Source organism: Corvus brachyrhynchos, unplaced genomic scaffold (assembly GCF_000691975.1).
Source record: "Corvus brachyrhynchos isolate BGI_N302 unplaced genomic scaffold, ASM69197v1 scaffold302, whole genome shotgun sequence".
NCBI lineage: Eukaryota > Metazoa > Chordata > Aves > Passeriformes > Corvidae > Corvus > Corvus brachyrhynchos.
In genome coordinates this window covers 4,652,785-4,666,886 of record NW_008237244.1, presented here as the reverse complement: position 1 = coordinate 4,666,886, position 14,102 = coordinate 4,652,785, and the positions used below count along the sequence as shown (strand labels likewise).

The 14,102-nt window shown below is 40.6% G+C and overlaps 1 protein-coding gene across 2 annotated transcripts in view; it reads left to right on the top strand.

The window, feature by feature from the left end:
• The window catches only part of LOC103613015 (neural-cadherin), a 41,656-nt gene that overhangs the window by 23,278 nt on the left and 4,276 nt on the right, over positions 1–14,102 (top strand). For both annotated transcript variants that reach the window (XM_017730390.1, XM_017730391.1), the window contains exons 18-29: positions 1,671–1,764; positions 2,514–2,698; positions 3,270–3,502; positions 4,458–4,735; positions 6,407–6,621; positions 6,922–7,049; positions 7,903–8,030; positions 8,171–8,303; positions 8,386–8,566; positions 11,341–11,507; positions 12,160–12,424; positions 13,291–13,471. In XM_017730390.1, coding sequence (XP_017585879.1) covers positions 1,671–1,764; positions 2,514–2,698; positions 3,270–3,502; positions 4,458–4,735; positions 6,407–6,621; positions 6,922–7,049; positions 7,903–8,030; positions 8,171–8,303; positions 8,386–8,566; positions 11,341–11,507; positions 12,160–12,424; positions 13,291–13,471 — 2,188 coding nt within the window. The remainder of the gene's footprint in view (positions 1–1,670; positions 1,765–2,513; positions 2,699–3,269; positions 3,503–4,457; positions 4,736–6,406; positions 6,622–6,921; positions 7,050–7,902; positions 8,031–8,170; positions 8,304–8,385; positions 8,567–11,340; positions 11,508–12,159; positions 12,425–13,290; positions 13,472–14,102) is intronic.

Here is a 14,102-nt window from a genome sequence, read left to right as displayed (position 1 = left end):
CCACTTGATTTGTGGAAGAAAGTGAGTCAGCCTTGAAGAAAGAGCGTAACTGGCTGCATTTCTTGTCACCTTTCTATCAAAGTTGAGTAATGATCTCTTGGTGTTAGATACAGTTTTTCAGCAGCATTAACATTTCAGGGGAAAAAAAGTTACTGAAGTTCATAATGATGCTGAGAACCTTCTTTCTCCTCCTTAAACCTTTTTCCATCTCCAGACTGAATTGAGTTTTAGTGAATACACTCAAGCTGAACTCATATGTAAACTGCTGAAACATTAATCTAAATCTTCAGCTGACAAATACTGTTTTGGGGGAATTTTCTGTGAATGCTGGCTGCAGGCAGTGTGAGAGCAGCCGTCTTTCCCTTCTAGCTTTAGAAATCAGGCAGCAGGATTCTTGATCTGCTTCCCCCCATAATGACCCCAACAGCAAAATAAACCATACAGCTAAAAAGATTTTGGGATGCTTGCATCCACGTTGGCTCGGGGCATTCCTTCCTCTTCTACTCTGCTCCGTGTCCTACAGTTTTGATAGCACATTAAACAGATTGTTTGGTGTGGGCACACTAGGAACTACTTCTGAGTAGATGCTGTTCACATTTATTTGTACTGAAATGTTCTGCCTGTTGCATGATTAGTCAAGTTCAGCTTATTGTTAAATTGAATAGAATTGTTTCTATTTGCTGAGAAACTCTGCCTGTAGCTTAAATACCAAACATTTTCATTAAGCCTGAATTCCATTTTCATTGTATCTTTTAAATCATTGGTACTTTGGTTAACTTCTGGGAGGGACTATTCAAGACCTCAGATCTTTGATTAATTAAAATATAAAGGAGAGACAGAATCAGAAGGCTACTATCACATTGTATATTATATTCATATACTGTGGGAATCAAACACCAGGGCATCCTGTATACTGTCTCCTGCAAAATACCCAGTGAATGTTGCCACGGTTGCCAGAGAGGTACAGTTTTCTCTCCTTGCATTCAGTTCCTCAGGGTTTGTGCCGTTCCTTGTCACAAGGTGAAGTCCCACATTTATCCTCTTTGTGTATCCTTGATTCTTTACACAGTAGATCTATAAATTCAGATACTTATGGACCTTTCCTTCAGAAATAAGTTTTGTAAATCCAGAAAATACTAATTTGTGAGTTTCGCTGAGAGGATACAAAAGCAGCAGAATACATGCTGCTTTCCATCTCACCCCAAAGTCCCACCATTTACTCAAAATAAGCCTGGTTACTGTATTTTGGACATCCTCTCTATCTTGCTGTAATTTCTATCTTGCTGTAATTGCTATTGGTTTTTGCCCTTTATAACCCAGTCTGCATTTTGGTTGTTTATCCTGCCGAACACCAATCCCTGTCTAAACCACATTGTAAGTTGGTTGGATAATGCAGGTAAAATAGTGAAAATTTTCAAAGGTGGCTTTTCTTTTTCCTTCCCATTGCTTTTCATTGCAACCACCTGTAGAATTAAATCTATGTGGCCAAACAGCAAACATCTGGTAAGCAAGGCACCATGTGGCATTTGCAAACTGGTGCACATCTCTGGAGGACTACCACAACTATTTTTGTAGAGTTCTTAGGCTTACAACACATGTGCTTAGACCAGTACGTGTTTGTGTTCATGTGAGAGGTCTGACTGTGCCACTTGTGTGCTGTGTTGTTCTAGGTATTCTCCCCACAACTGTACTGGGCCAGGTCAGTGCCCCTGATGCTGATGACTGGGATCACAAAATCTACCATTTTGAAGGGAAAACATCAAGGTATTTGGAGAGAAAAATGGGAGTTGTGTAAATTTTATGGGAAAATTGACCACACACAAAATCATAGCAAGTATTTACACTGACTTTTTTTTGAAAACAAGACTGCAAAAGCATTTTGTTGGTTAGACACTTCTGTGTGTAGATCTCCAAAAGCCCTTCTGAGTGTGAGACTGCAGTAAATAACACTGACTGCCAAACCAGTATGCTTCCCATTGCCTCATGAGCCAGAATTCTAAATTCCTGTTTACAGTCATACCCATAATCTGTATCAGTGAGCCGCTACAGAAATAATACCCACAAACTTCCAGATTCCTCCATACAAGCTCCTGGTGTTTCCATGTCACCACTAGTTTTAAGACCTTATACTGGATGTGTAGACTTGGGAGTGTCTGGATTGTGACTGGGGCTGAGATGTACGTGTGCCACTCAGAGGTTTTGACAGAGGTGTCACTCTCAGTGAATGTATCTACACTAGGAGTTTGCACTGTTTCCAAAGCTATGGCTATTGCAGCCTTTGTCTTCCTACACAGCAGCAGGAAGAAACCTTCATGGTATACTGGTGAAGAGTCATTAGGAGCCAACAGGGGGCAATGTAAAAAAGTTCTGTTCTGCTCTGTTCCTTCTTGAGGGAAGACATCTGCTTTCTTTGATAAGTAGAAGGTGGTTCAGAAAAACCATCAGTGATGATAATTCAGTACTTAGCTTTTGAACTTCTCATAGCTTGTTCCTTGGCTTAACTCTTATTACAGGTACTTTATCCTTAATGATAACTCAGGTTTGCTGACTATTAAAGAAGGAACTCCACCAGGAACATACAACATAAGAGTTAGAGTCATTGACGGAGTCTGGCCAGATGTTATCTCGACTGCAAAGGTTATCGTGAAGGATATCAAAGATGATGCCCTCCATAATGCTGGTTCTGTACGAATAAAAGGTAAGCAATGTGCTCAAGTATGGTCTATGTCTTTAATGTTACTGCTGTGATACTTATAATTCTGCTTAGAATGCTCTTAGATGTGTTGGAGAATTAATAGCTTTCTCGGTAAGTGTTTGAAAATGCATCTTTGCACATTCCTCTGATGCTGCATGTGAAAGAACATGTATGGAGAAAAAAAAGCAAGAAAAAGTTTGTCTGATTTCTACATCAACTTTTAAAAACCCCAGAAACTTATATTTCAGAAGAAAACTTTCATTCGAACAAGCGTCTGCTCGAAATTCATCAAATTCTTTCAGCCTTTGTGAAAAAAATCTTCTTAAACATGTTTCTGATTTTAAAAAATAATTTTTAAAAAATCAGAAATTAATAAAAGTCTACTAGATTCAGAACACACATGCTTAGCAGAAGCAAGCACAGAAAATTTCAGAGCCTAAAAATGAAAATACTCCTGAATTTGCAGATGAGTCCATTTTCTCCAACCTTAATATTTATGCTGTGATGCTCCTCTCTTCTATTGCTACAACAGTTGCAAGAAATATGTGTGTCAAGTTATCAACTTCTATTACAGGTACCACACCAGAGGAGTTCATATCCCAATCCCCTGAAAAACAAAGTAAATACTACCAGATGAAGAAGCTGCTTTCAGAAATTCTCTCAGTTCAACTGGAAAATGTTCACATTTTCAGTGTACTGAATAGCCCAAGTCCAACCCAAGGGATTGATGTTTGGTTTGCAGTTTATGGTCCACCTTATTATAAAGCAGAAAAACTTAATGGCAATGTAGCAGCTTCTAGAGCATGGGTAAGTGTCCATCCTGTATATGAAACCTCAGCATCTTCTTGTTGTGTCTATTCAGGTAATGCCCATTACCTAGTGAATGTGAACAATCAGAAAGATTGAGGGAGTAATGTGTGAGGAAAATAGATAGTTCTAATCAGTAAAATCAAAAAATCCTTTTGCACTTACACTAAAAGTTTCAAATAGGAATGTTTTGGAAGCCAGATTCTAAATACATATGAAGTCACCTAAACACAACATGCTTTTAGGACTGTGAACATGTTTTTCCTATTGAAAAGACTGTAAAACTCTGTATAAAGAATGTGTTTGGTTGTTGCCTTTCTACATGATGCCTTAATGTTTTAATTTTTGGTTCTCTAGTTAAAACTCACAAACCAGTCAAACGTTTCAAGTTTCTAAACTTAAGAGAGCAAAGCAGTAAAAGAGCCACTCTTCAGTAGAAACCCAGGTTGAAAATGTGTGTTTTAAATTTAGTAAAGTTCCTTCCCCTCTTGCAAAAAAAACCCCAAAACATTGAGAAGAGTTAAATTATTTGCCCTGTTGGAAACATGTTAGTGCAGAGCTGTACCAACTCCTTCTCGCCAGAAAAGCTATTTCTTCACTATCTGATGACAATTCCCAGTATCTTTAAGTCAGAAGTTCAAATTAAAAATATAGTTTGGATGCTGTGTAAATAATGCATCAGAAGCATTAGTGATAAAACTTTATCCACTCAGTCTCTAATGAATATTGACAGTATTTTTGCCCTCAAAATGCTTATTCAAGCTGTAATTGACTTACACCTTGGCACTAATAGATGCCAGATTGAGCTGCCTTTGGTGGTATAGGGTGAGGTAGACATTGGAAGGAATTGGCACAGCAGCCAGTTTTGAAAAGAAGTAAGACTTGGGCTTTTCATTGCTGTCATCGGTGAACTTTGTGGAAAAGTCTGGTGAATGCAACTAATTGCTCTTCACAGTTGGAAAGCATTCTGGACATAAATATCACCCAGATTGGCATTGATGAATGTGTGACTGCAGACTGCGCTCACAGCAGCGGATGTATCAGTAAGCATGAACAGAACCATGTACCAACCATAACCACAGCTGGAAGCGTTTCACTGGTGTCTGTGACAGTCCTGAGTCATGCTGTGTGTGGCTGTGCTGCTCGGGAGAATCCTCATCTTTCCTGCTCCTCATACCAGACAATCCCTTGTCTCAATGGTGGCACATGTGTGGATACTGATTTTGGCTACAGGTTGGTAAAGCTTCATCCGGTGTGCAAACAAAATGCATGTAGTGCAGTCTGTAAGGAGGATGAGTCCAAGCTTCAGGAACCATTATTGCATGTCTTCTCAATGTGGCAGATCTAAGTTTTGTTATACTTCATACACAGGTCTTGCAAAAGAACCTCTATTTTCAGGTACATATATTTTACGTTCAACATAGTCTCTAGGAAAACCTCGGGAATATTCCAGGCTGCACCAGTCCCATTAATGCCACCCTGCAAAATGCTCTTAGTTTGTGCAGCCCGCCTTTAAAGCTTTAATGCTGTTAAACACCCAAATCACATCTCTTTAGTCACTTAATAACTTCTTCCCCACATTTCTTGCCTCATTTGTTTCTCCAAAAATGAGATCTCGTAGATAATATAGTATAAAGATAAAAAAAATATGGGACTGTACTAGCTCAGAATCAGCGTGGTCCTCTTCCAGAATGTGGTTTTCAGCATGTTTGCTTAAAAATAATCATCCCAACATAGGAAAGCAGAAACACTGGCCAGCCTCTTCACAGCACCCTTGGTAGGGGTGACAGGACTCAGACTGAAGCTGCAGAAGATCTTGTCATGCTAAAGTTCTCAGTCTGACCTTGCTGCTCAGGTGTAATCAGACAGGGAAATTTTGCTTCCCAGATACTCTAGGTAGGCTCTGCCACCTATCATTTGTTCAGCTCCGAGGTTTCTTTGCTTCTGCTCCATTTTCAGTAGCTTTGTGTGTCATATTTTTCCTGCATCCTACCCCCGTCATTCTGCTCTCAGTAGATACTAGCAATCTATGGGAAACAGAAACTAAGAAATAGGACCCCAGATGATTTCCCTTCCTGTCTTTCTGCCCATTTCTGTTGTTCCTTCGGTTTCCCACTTGCAGGTTCTGTTACTGTCATACTGTGGTTACTCTTTTCTACAGAGTATTAAAGAAAGTACACCAAGCATCTATTGTTTGATGGTGTAAGAGAAATAAACTAGCAAGTATCTTGCAGTAAGAGTGAAGATGTCAAGATCTATGACTACCACATCTCACTTTTTCTGGGTGATATTACCTTCCCACACCCTTCCTGTGGAGACCCTGATGGGACACAAGCAGAATTTTTTCCCAATGAGAATAATCAACCATTGTATTAATCTGCCCAGGGAGGTGGTGACTTACCCAACAATGGACACTTGAGATTCGACTACCAGGATTCTGGGCCATCTTGTCTAGATCATTCTTTTGCCAAGAAAAGTTGGACCAAATTATACTTGAGGCCCTTCCAGCCTGGCATTCTATGATTCTGTGATTCCTTTGCTTTTGCTCTCAGCATTATACAGTCTTCAAACAAGCTGATAACCAAGCCTAGTGAAAAGTGTGTTTTTCATTTTTTATGCTGAAGAGATAAGAGGTTTTCATGGGCTTTATTTATTACAATAGCTCCATCATTTATTCACAGAATATCCTTGCATAGACATATTATAATTTGGACTAAATTTATATTGTGTTTGTACAAACAAGTCAAAACATTTTTTGACAGAAGTTTTGCTAGTGCTTTACCTGTACTATGGCCTAGGGAACATGGGGTCCTGTGTTTAAAGTGGAGAGTCCTGTTGTCAGAAGAGACCTTTGCATCTTCTGTTTGCATGGTGGATATTTGCTTTTATTTTTTTATTTAATAGATGCAAATGTGCTGCAAACTTTCATGGACCAGACTGCCAGCAGACAAAACACAGCTTTAGAGGCCACGGTTATGCCTGGTTCCCTCCTCTTCAGCCTTGCTTTGAGAGCCGCATCTCCTTAGAGTTTATCACTGAAGTTGTTGATGGCCTTCTGTTGTACCATGGACCAGTGGCACAAGGGCAGCCTGGACAACAGGAAAATTTCCTCGCTTTAGGTTAGCACCTTATAAAGCATTTGTTTGTGTTTGTGTGAAGGTGAGATTCTACTTAGTTCATAGGTTTGGGGTTTTTATTTTTAAAAAGTCTCAGAAAGTTACTTTTGGAGAATAAGGAAAATGCCCAATAGTTTGCCAGTATGCCTAATTCATATATCCTTGTGTCACTGTTAGAAGCCGGACTTTTTTTAAGCTGTCTAAAGATCTTTTCCAACTAAAATCTAACTGCAACAGTCATTTCAACTTCAATTGAGTGGGAACATGGTTACTACATATCCAATAAGAGTCTTTTCTTTGCAGAACTCTCTGGTGGTGTCCCATCACTGACTGTGAGACACAGCTCTGGTGAGCTTTTCCTGCAGCTGTCACAAAAAGTTAATGTTGCAGATCGCCGCTGGCACAATATTAAAATTATAAATGATGGAAAGGCAAGTGTAAATTTGGGAAGTCCTGTGTAAGCATTAATTCATGTACCTAGTTATTCCTCACAAATCCTTCCTCCCTTCTTTAGGGCTATTTTATCAATCAATCAATCAATCAATCAATCAATTTTCCATCATCTCTGGAAAAGCAGGGATAGAAGTTTGTCAGTTTGCACATCCTCTTAGTCTTGAAGCAATGAAGCAGAACATGGCCTGGAGAAGTTTGATCCACTTATGAAACAGGCCATGTTATTTCCTCTGTTTAGTTATCCTGCCTGCTGCTTAGACAACAGAGTTGTGATAATCCAGGGGCTAAATGCTTCCTGATGTGATTGAGTGAAATATTCATGCTTTATCTGAGTGAGAAGCCCTGCCCCACCAAGAGACTTTAGATGTGTAGCACAAAGGAGATAGATACGCTTTTGTGTAGAGGGAACATCTTGCTGATATAACACTGCTGAAGGCACCTGCTAGGTTCCCCCTTTCTCCCTCATAAGACAAGCTGAAGGGCATGTCAGAATCTGGGATGGGAGCCTGACAAACCTTCTGCTCTGCTAGGTTATCTCTCTGCATTCTGATTTTGCAGAAAACTCCAAGAATGTCCTATGATCCCTTTACTATGTCAATGACTCGGTACGGTCATGGCAGAAACAGATCTTTTTTTTGTGTGGCTCTTTAGTTACACACCATGTGCAATAACCTTCCAGATTAGTATGTGGAGCATTTTATTATTTTAACTTAAGTTTCCTGCACTGTAATTGTAGTTACTAGTCTACCTTCTGCTAAGTGAAAGAAAATATGTAATTAAAATATATGCACATCTCTGGATATAATTCTTTTAAATAATGCCTTTTTGTAGGAGGTGAAGCTGATTCTTGACCACTGTGTAAATGTCTCAGTTAGAGACAATGGCAGTGTCACTAAGAAGACGTCCCAAATGGATCTGTCTGCCTGTGAAGCTTCTGGAGAGATTGTGGGATCTCAAAGGTAAAAAAACAAAACCAAAAAAAAAGGAAACACAACTACTCAAAAGAGCTGCTGAAAAAGGTGGGGGTAGGGTGGTGAAATCAGCCAAGCTGCTGTATTTTGTGTGCCACTAATTCTTTCTTTCCGTCCCTCCTCTTCAGCATGGGCAAGCTCTTGAGCGGCCGTCAGCCCCTGCAGCTGGGTGGAGTTAAAAAGACCTTGCCTTACCACGACTCACAAAGGCACTTCAGAGGGTTTGTGGGCTGCATACGCAATGTCATTGTTGATAGCAAGGTAGGGCCACAAAGATCAGTTTTGGGTTTGCTGCTGATAATTGTAGGCACCTGATGTGATGGTTTTCTTTGACCTTTTCCAGGTCTATGATTTAGAGCACCCTGCAGAGTCCCTCAACAGTGTTCCTGGCTGTGTCCTTACAGATGAAATGTGTCAGAGTGGTGGGATGGCCTCCTGTGGCACCCATGGCAAATGTGTTGGTGGCTGGGATTTCTTTCACTGTGATTGTTCCCCAGGATACGCTGGATTGGCATGTGAAAAAGGTATTGCAAGTTCTAGGGAGAAATTTGTGGTGAGGATCTGTGGGAACAGCATCAGATACACTGTTCTAATGTTCAAAGTCATACTGCCATGACTTCGAACTGAATAGATTAGTAAAACCATGCTGTAGTCTGAGAATGATTTAGATCTTCACAGATGTAAAGATCCTTTTGACTCTTGTTAAATAATGTCGCAGATGAGGGTTGTGTTGAGAGCTGCTTTATTTTGCAGGGGAGGGAAGTGGTCAGACAGGTTGTTTTGTCCTTTTTATCACCATCTTATTTCTCAGTGGTGAAAGGTGAATTATTCTGCCTTGTGCCTTTTTCCTCTGCTCATGCTGATCACAAAATGAAGTTTAATGAACATGTGAAACCTGTGGGCATAGCCCTCTTGTTATCTTCAGGCCCCATTTTGCATTTACATAATGGTGATAATTGCATTTGCATTTGTCATTAGAATGAATTGCAAGTTGAGCAATGCCCCTAGACCACAGCAGTGGGTGTATGTGGGGGCATAATATCAGGCTGGCTGCAACAAATGTATTATCCTGTACAAAATCAGCATGAAATATATATCAGAGAACAAAAGCTTCACATGGTGGATAACGAAAACCTCAGAGACGTTGGAACAAAGTGGGAAATTTTAGCACAATTCAAAAAGTAAGGAAATACATTATTTAACTCCTAGTAGCCCACAGCCATGTTCAGGGTACAGGGGATATACACTTGAAGTTGCCTCTATCCCCTCTATCTTAAAACCTCCATCAGCCAAGCAGAAATCAGAAGTGAGTGGCAGGTATTTATTGGGACTACCTGTCTCTAGATACAAGGTACAAATGATGGGGTTGATCATAAAAGTCTGTAAAGAGCACCAGTGCCCCATAACTCTGTTTGTTGGAAGAGAATTATCCCACTCAGTCCTGTAGTTTGAGTGAGGGACAGGTGAGGATGAGCAGCAGTGAGCACCAGGAAAGGAGTGCTTGCAAGCTAGTGTTGGATCAATGTGTTGGAATTAATGAACAGGACAGTGGTGCATTACACATATCCTTTCAGCTCAATGTACTTAATTTTCCGTCTTGTATACAGAACAGTAATACCCTATGCAGGCAGCCAGACCCTCTCTTCTTTCTCCATCTGCCACACAAGACTTGAAAAGTGTGACAGTAAATTGCTCAGTGGAAGTTCTGTCTGTCCAACAAGGGGGAGGACTGAAATTGTAATTGCCATGGTCTAGGCCTGGAGCATTCACTGTTTAAGGTGTTCATAATGACCACAGAATTGGTTAATATAGTTCAGCTATTTGCACAGTGTTTTACAGACAGATTATAATTGTTTATAAATACCTGCCTGGATTCAAATCCTACTCTGTTTTGCATTATTTTGAAATGCTGCTTCACAAGCCCAACTGCTGTATTGGTTCTACCCCTCATTACTGTGGGACAAGCCAAGGGATCAGAAAGTAATTGTTCAAAATCCATAAGTCATATCCTGATGTAACAGAACAACTTTGATTGGCATCATCTTCTTGTAATACATTGGGCTGCAAAATGCTGGTGTGCAGCTGGTGCTTTATGAATGACTGTGACACACTCACAGCAAGGAGCAGACAGCTGGGGACAGGAGTCACTGGAGCATCCCAGGAAAACCCATGCCTGCTCATCAGCTAGAGCCTGTAGCTGCAGAGATAGAGAACGAGACAACTGGGTTAGGAAGAATAATGTGAGGGGGAAAAGCCAGAGGAAAAAAGAAAACATGCTTCAAGTAAGGAAAGAGAGAAGACAAACAGTGAGAGGAAAAGAGAGTGCAGAAATTAAGTCTCTTGATCATTTCATATTTCATGTCCTGGGAACCAAATCCCAGGATGAACTGGGTACTCTTCGGATTTCTACTTGCATGACACTGACCTCTGATGAGCTGTTGGTGACCCAGCGTCCATCCTGTCTTATTAACTAACTTGAACTATCTCTTTATTTGGTGAAAAGAAACTTCTTTTTTTCAACTAAGCTTGGCCCAAAACAGATCTATGATTGCTGTTAGCTAATGAGACTGAAATAGGTGCCTTCTCTGCAAGAGCATCAGGGCCTGAGTAGTTTAGTGGTGTTTGATTTCCACAGAAGTGTGCAGTGCAACTTCATCAAACCCTGTCCTGGACCCTGGGTTCTTCAGAGTGATAGGGAAGCAAGTAATTTCAGTGCATTTTCCCTGGTTAAAATAGTAAACACTGACTTAATCTCCCTTTGTAATTTAAAAAATCCTGTTCCTTCCCTGAGGCTTTCTCTTGTGCCAACTGAAATGGGAAGTAAAGTGCATATTTTCTAACAGTGGCAGTTTTAACCACAGGACTAAACTACTGAAAAAAACATTTGATCCTCTCTTTTCTTTGGTTGTTTTCTCCAGGGGTTCTTTGGTTTTTCTTTTTTTCAGATCAACATGAGCTACTTTACTGGAAAATATGTTTCAGATTTTAAAAAAATAAGTTATTTGGGCACAGTGTAGGAGTGATTGGTAGAACATATAGATTGTAACAGGCAGACTGAAAGAGACAGTACCTAATTGTCCGTTTCCTGCCTAAATTCTGAATGCCTTAATTTGTTGGTTTTCTCTTAATTCCCTTCAAAGTAGGGCAGGGGTTACTTTCCATGATGCTTCATTATATTGCCAAAATTCCTTAAGAACTAAAACTCTGACGTTCAGAGCTAGTAAATTCTCAAAGAGCAGAAATCTGAGGGAGAAGCCATTTCTGAGATTTTCACTTTGATTTTATGTGCTGTGCTTAGTTCTTCCAGAATGGGCTTTTGGAAGGGACAGCTGGATCCATTATGAGCCAAGAAGCATCCTCAGCACTCGAAGCACTCGGATCCAGCTGATGGTGCGCACCCGGCTCTCCCACAGCACCCTCCTCAGCTTGGCCTCTGCAGATGGGAACAGATACATGCGACTGGAGGTGAGCAGAGCTGTTCTGCTTGAGTGCTCTTAATTTATCATAGAGTTCCATAGTAAGAGAAAAAGATGCAGTTTCTGATTAAAGACACCTGTTCTGTAATGTAATAAAGAGCAAGAATTTTCCATATGAGGGTAACTACTCTCATTTGTGTTGTCCTTCTCAGTATTACTCTTTCATGGCATAAATTCTAGTTTGCACTGCTTGCAAAATGTCCATGTGATGCATGTGAATGAAGAAGATTGTTCCATCCTGCTTGCTTTTTCCCTTTGCTTCTGTCTGTCCCTGTCTGTAAAACTTATCTCTACACTTTCATTGCTGTTGAAAAAGCTGTCCGGACTATATTAGCTACAGAGAGGGTAATTATTCTAATTGAAACAGGAGGGTCAGCTGGGAAGACTTAGAGATAGATATTAGTAGGGAGAATACTGATTAAAAAGTTCATGTGAATTAGAAGAGTGGCCTGTAAAAAAAAGAGTTGGTAATTCCTGCACCTGCAGTTTTCTTGTGGTAGCCTTTATCTGGGAATAAAGCACTTAAAAACAAGAGTGCCATTTCCATTTTAAAAACTCACATCCCTTTCTTGAGGCAGAACTGTGTAATAATATTTAGAAGTGCATTTCTGTTATTAAAGGTGTTTATCATCTTCCTCTAGGTGGTTGAGGGGTTTTTTAGCGTTAACTTCAGTTTGGGGGACAAAAATCACTCCTTGAGAATGACGACATTACGTATAAACAATGGCCAGTGGGTTCTTCTGACCATGGAGCGCTACAACAATGAATTTACCCTGCGTGTTAACAGTGGTGGAGGTGATCAAGAAGTCACCTCTGTCTTGAATACGAATAGATGGCTTGAAATTGATTGGGCAAGCATCGTGCTAGGAAACCACCTTCCCAGTCATTCAGAGAGTGATTTCCAAGGTAAGTGATATGATGGATTCCTAATAGTGGGGAATTAAAGCCTGAAAGTGGCATCTTTGAGTATATTGGATAGTCTAAAACCCAGGTAACAATTCCCATTAGACTGCTATGCCCCTCCTTTACTGGGGAATTCAATGTTCAACCCTATGTGCCATTGTATCTGGTTCTAGTGAAGATGTGAGATTTCCTGTAAATATTAAAAAACAGCACTTCAGTTTTTTGTTTCACAGAATCATAGAATGGGTTGGAAGAGGTCTTAAAGATCATCTAGTTCCATACCCTCTGTCATGGGCAGGGGCACTTCCACTAGATCAGGGTTTCCCATGCCTCAAGCAGTATACTCAGGGTGTGAGCTTCACTCCTGTTTTTGCCTTGGAAGGGTTTAAGGAACAGGCAAAATAACTCCTGGCAGAAGGAGAAAGAATTGCAAGGCAATTTGTGGTGCTCTCTCCATTTCCTCAGATGAAGTGCTGAGACTTTGAGATTGTGGTTCAACACGAAGACAGCTTTTTCCATTCTGTTGCTTCTTATTCAGCCCCAATTTTACGATTATATCTTAAATCTAGATTAATTTAGTGGAGCTGTTCTGGTTCATAGCACAGTTCTGCTTAATTGTGTTATTGGTACAGTGCAGCTCTCCTGGAGAAGTACTGTCAATCTGTAATTGACCAGAGCAAAATAGACACATGTTCTGTAGCTCTCCTTCTAAAATAAAACTGATAAGGGGTATAAGGATATTTTTAAACCATGTTTTAAGTTTTCAGCAATGCTCTATGTTCTCCTGCTTATGTGCTTGGGGCAAGGCTTGAGGTGGGGAAGTAGCTAACTTAAGGTACTTCTCTGCATACTCCTCTGCTTGGATGCAGGTTGTATGCGTGATGTCCAGCTGGATGGTCAGCCACTCCTCGTGGAAGGCAGAAGCACAGAGTTCGGATTAATTCTGAAGCGGCAAGGAGTCACCATGGGATGCCATTCCAGTGCCTGCAGCAGCCAGCCCTGTTACAGCCCCTTCCTTTGTGTAGACCTGTGGAGAAAATATGAATGCCGGTACATGAAGCTTTTGTTTTCATCCAGGGATGGCTGGGAAGCTCTTTCTTTCCACCTTTGACCAGGCAACTTGCTCCTAACAGTGAAATTCCATGTGGCTGCTGGCCAGAGAGAGCCATTCCAAGGACAAATCCTTCTCTCCTTCTCATCTCCTGTCATGGACTAGACTTGCCTTTTTCTGCAAGTCTGATAGGGAGCCAAATTACTCCACCTTTTTTTCCATGGTGAGAAGATCACCAGAAGGCCAGTGAGAAAGTGAAATGTCCTTTGATAAAAGGTGGATTGGAAAAGCTTTGGTCTGTCCTCTGTATGAAAATACTAATATAGTATATACATACACTTACAGTGTATATATACAGTGTTGTTATGATCCAATTTTAAGGTTATTAGAAATGCCTCTGCCCGAATTAAGGTGCAAACGAGACCATATGGGAGTGACAATAGTAGGGGTTTTATTTGATGGTAAATATGAGAGAGATAGAGAGAGAGAGAAAGAAAGAAAGAAGTAGAAAATTTGGGGCCGGGGGGGACAGAAAGAGTGACAGGGACAGAATAAGGAAAATATCGTCACTGTGGATCCCAATGCTGTTCGTTGATCCTCTCCAGCTGGTCTCTTGGTGGTGAAGGTCCC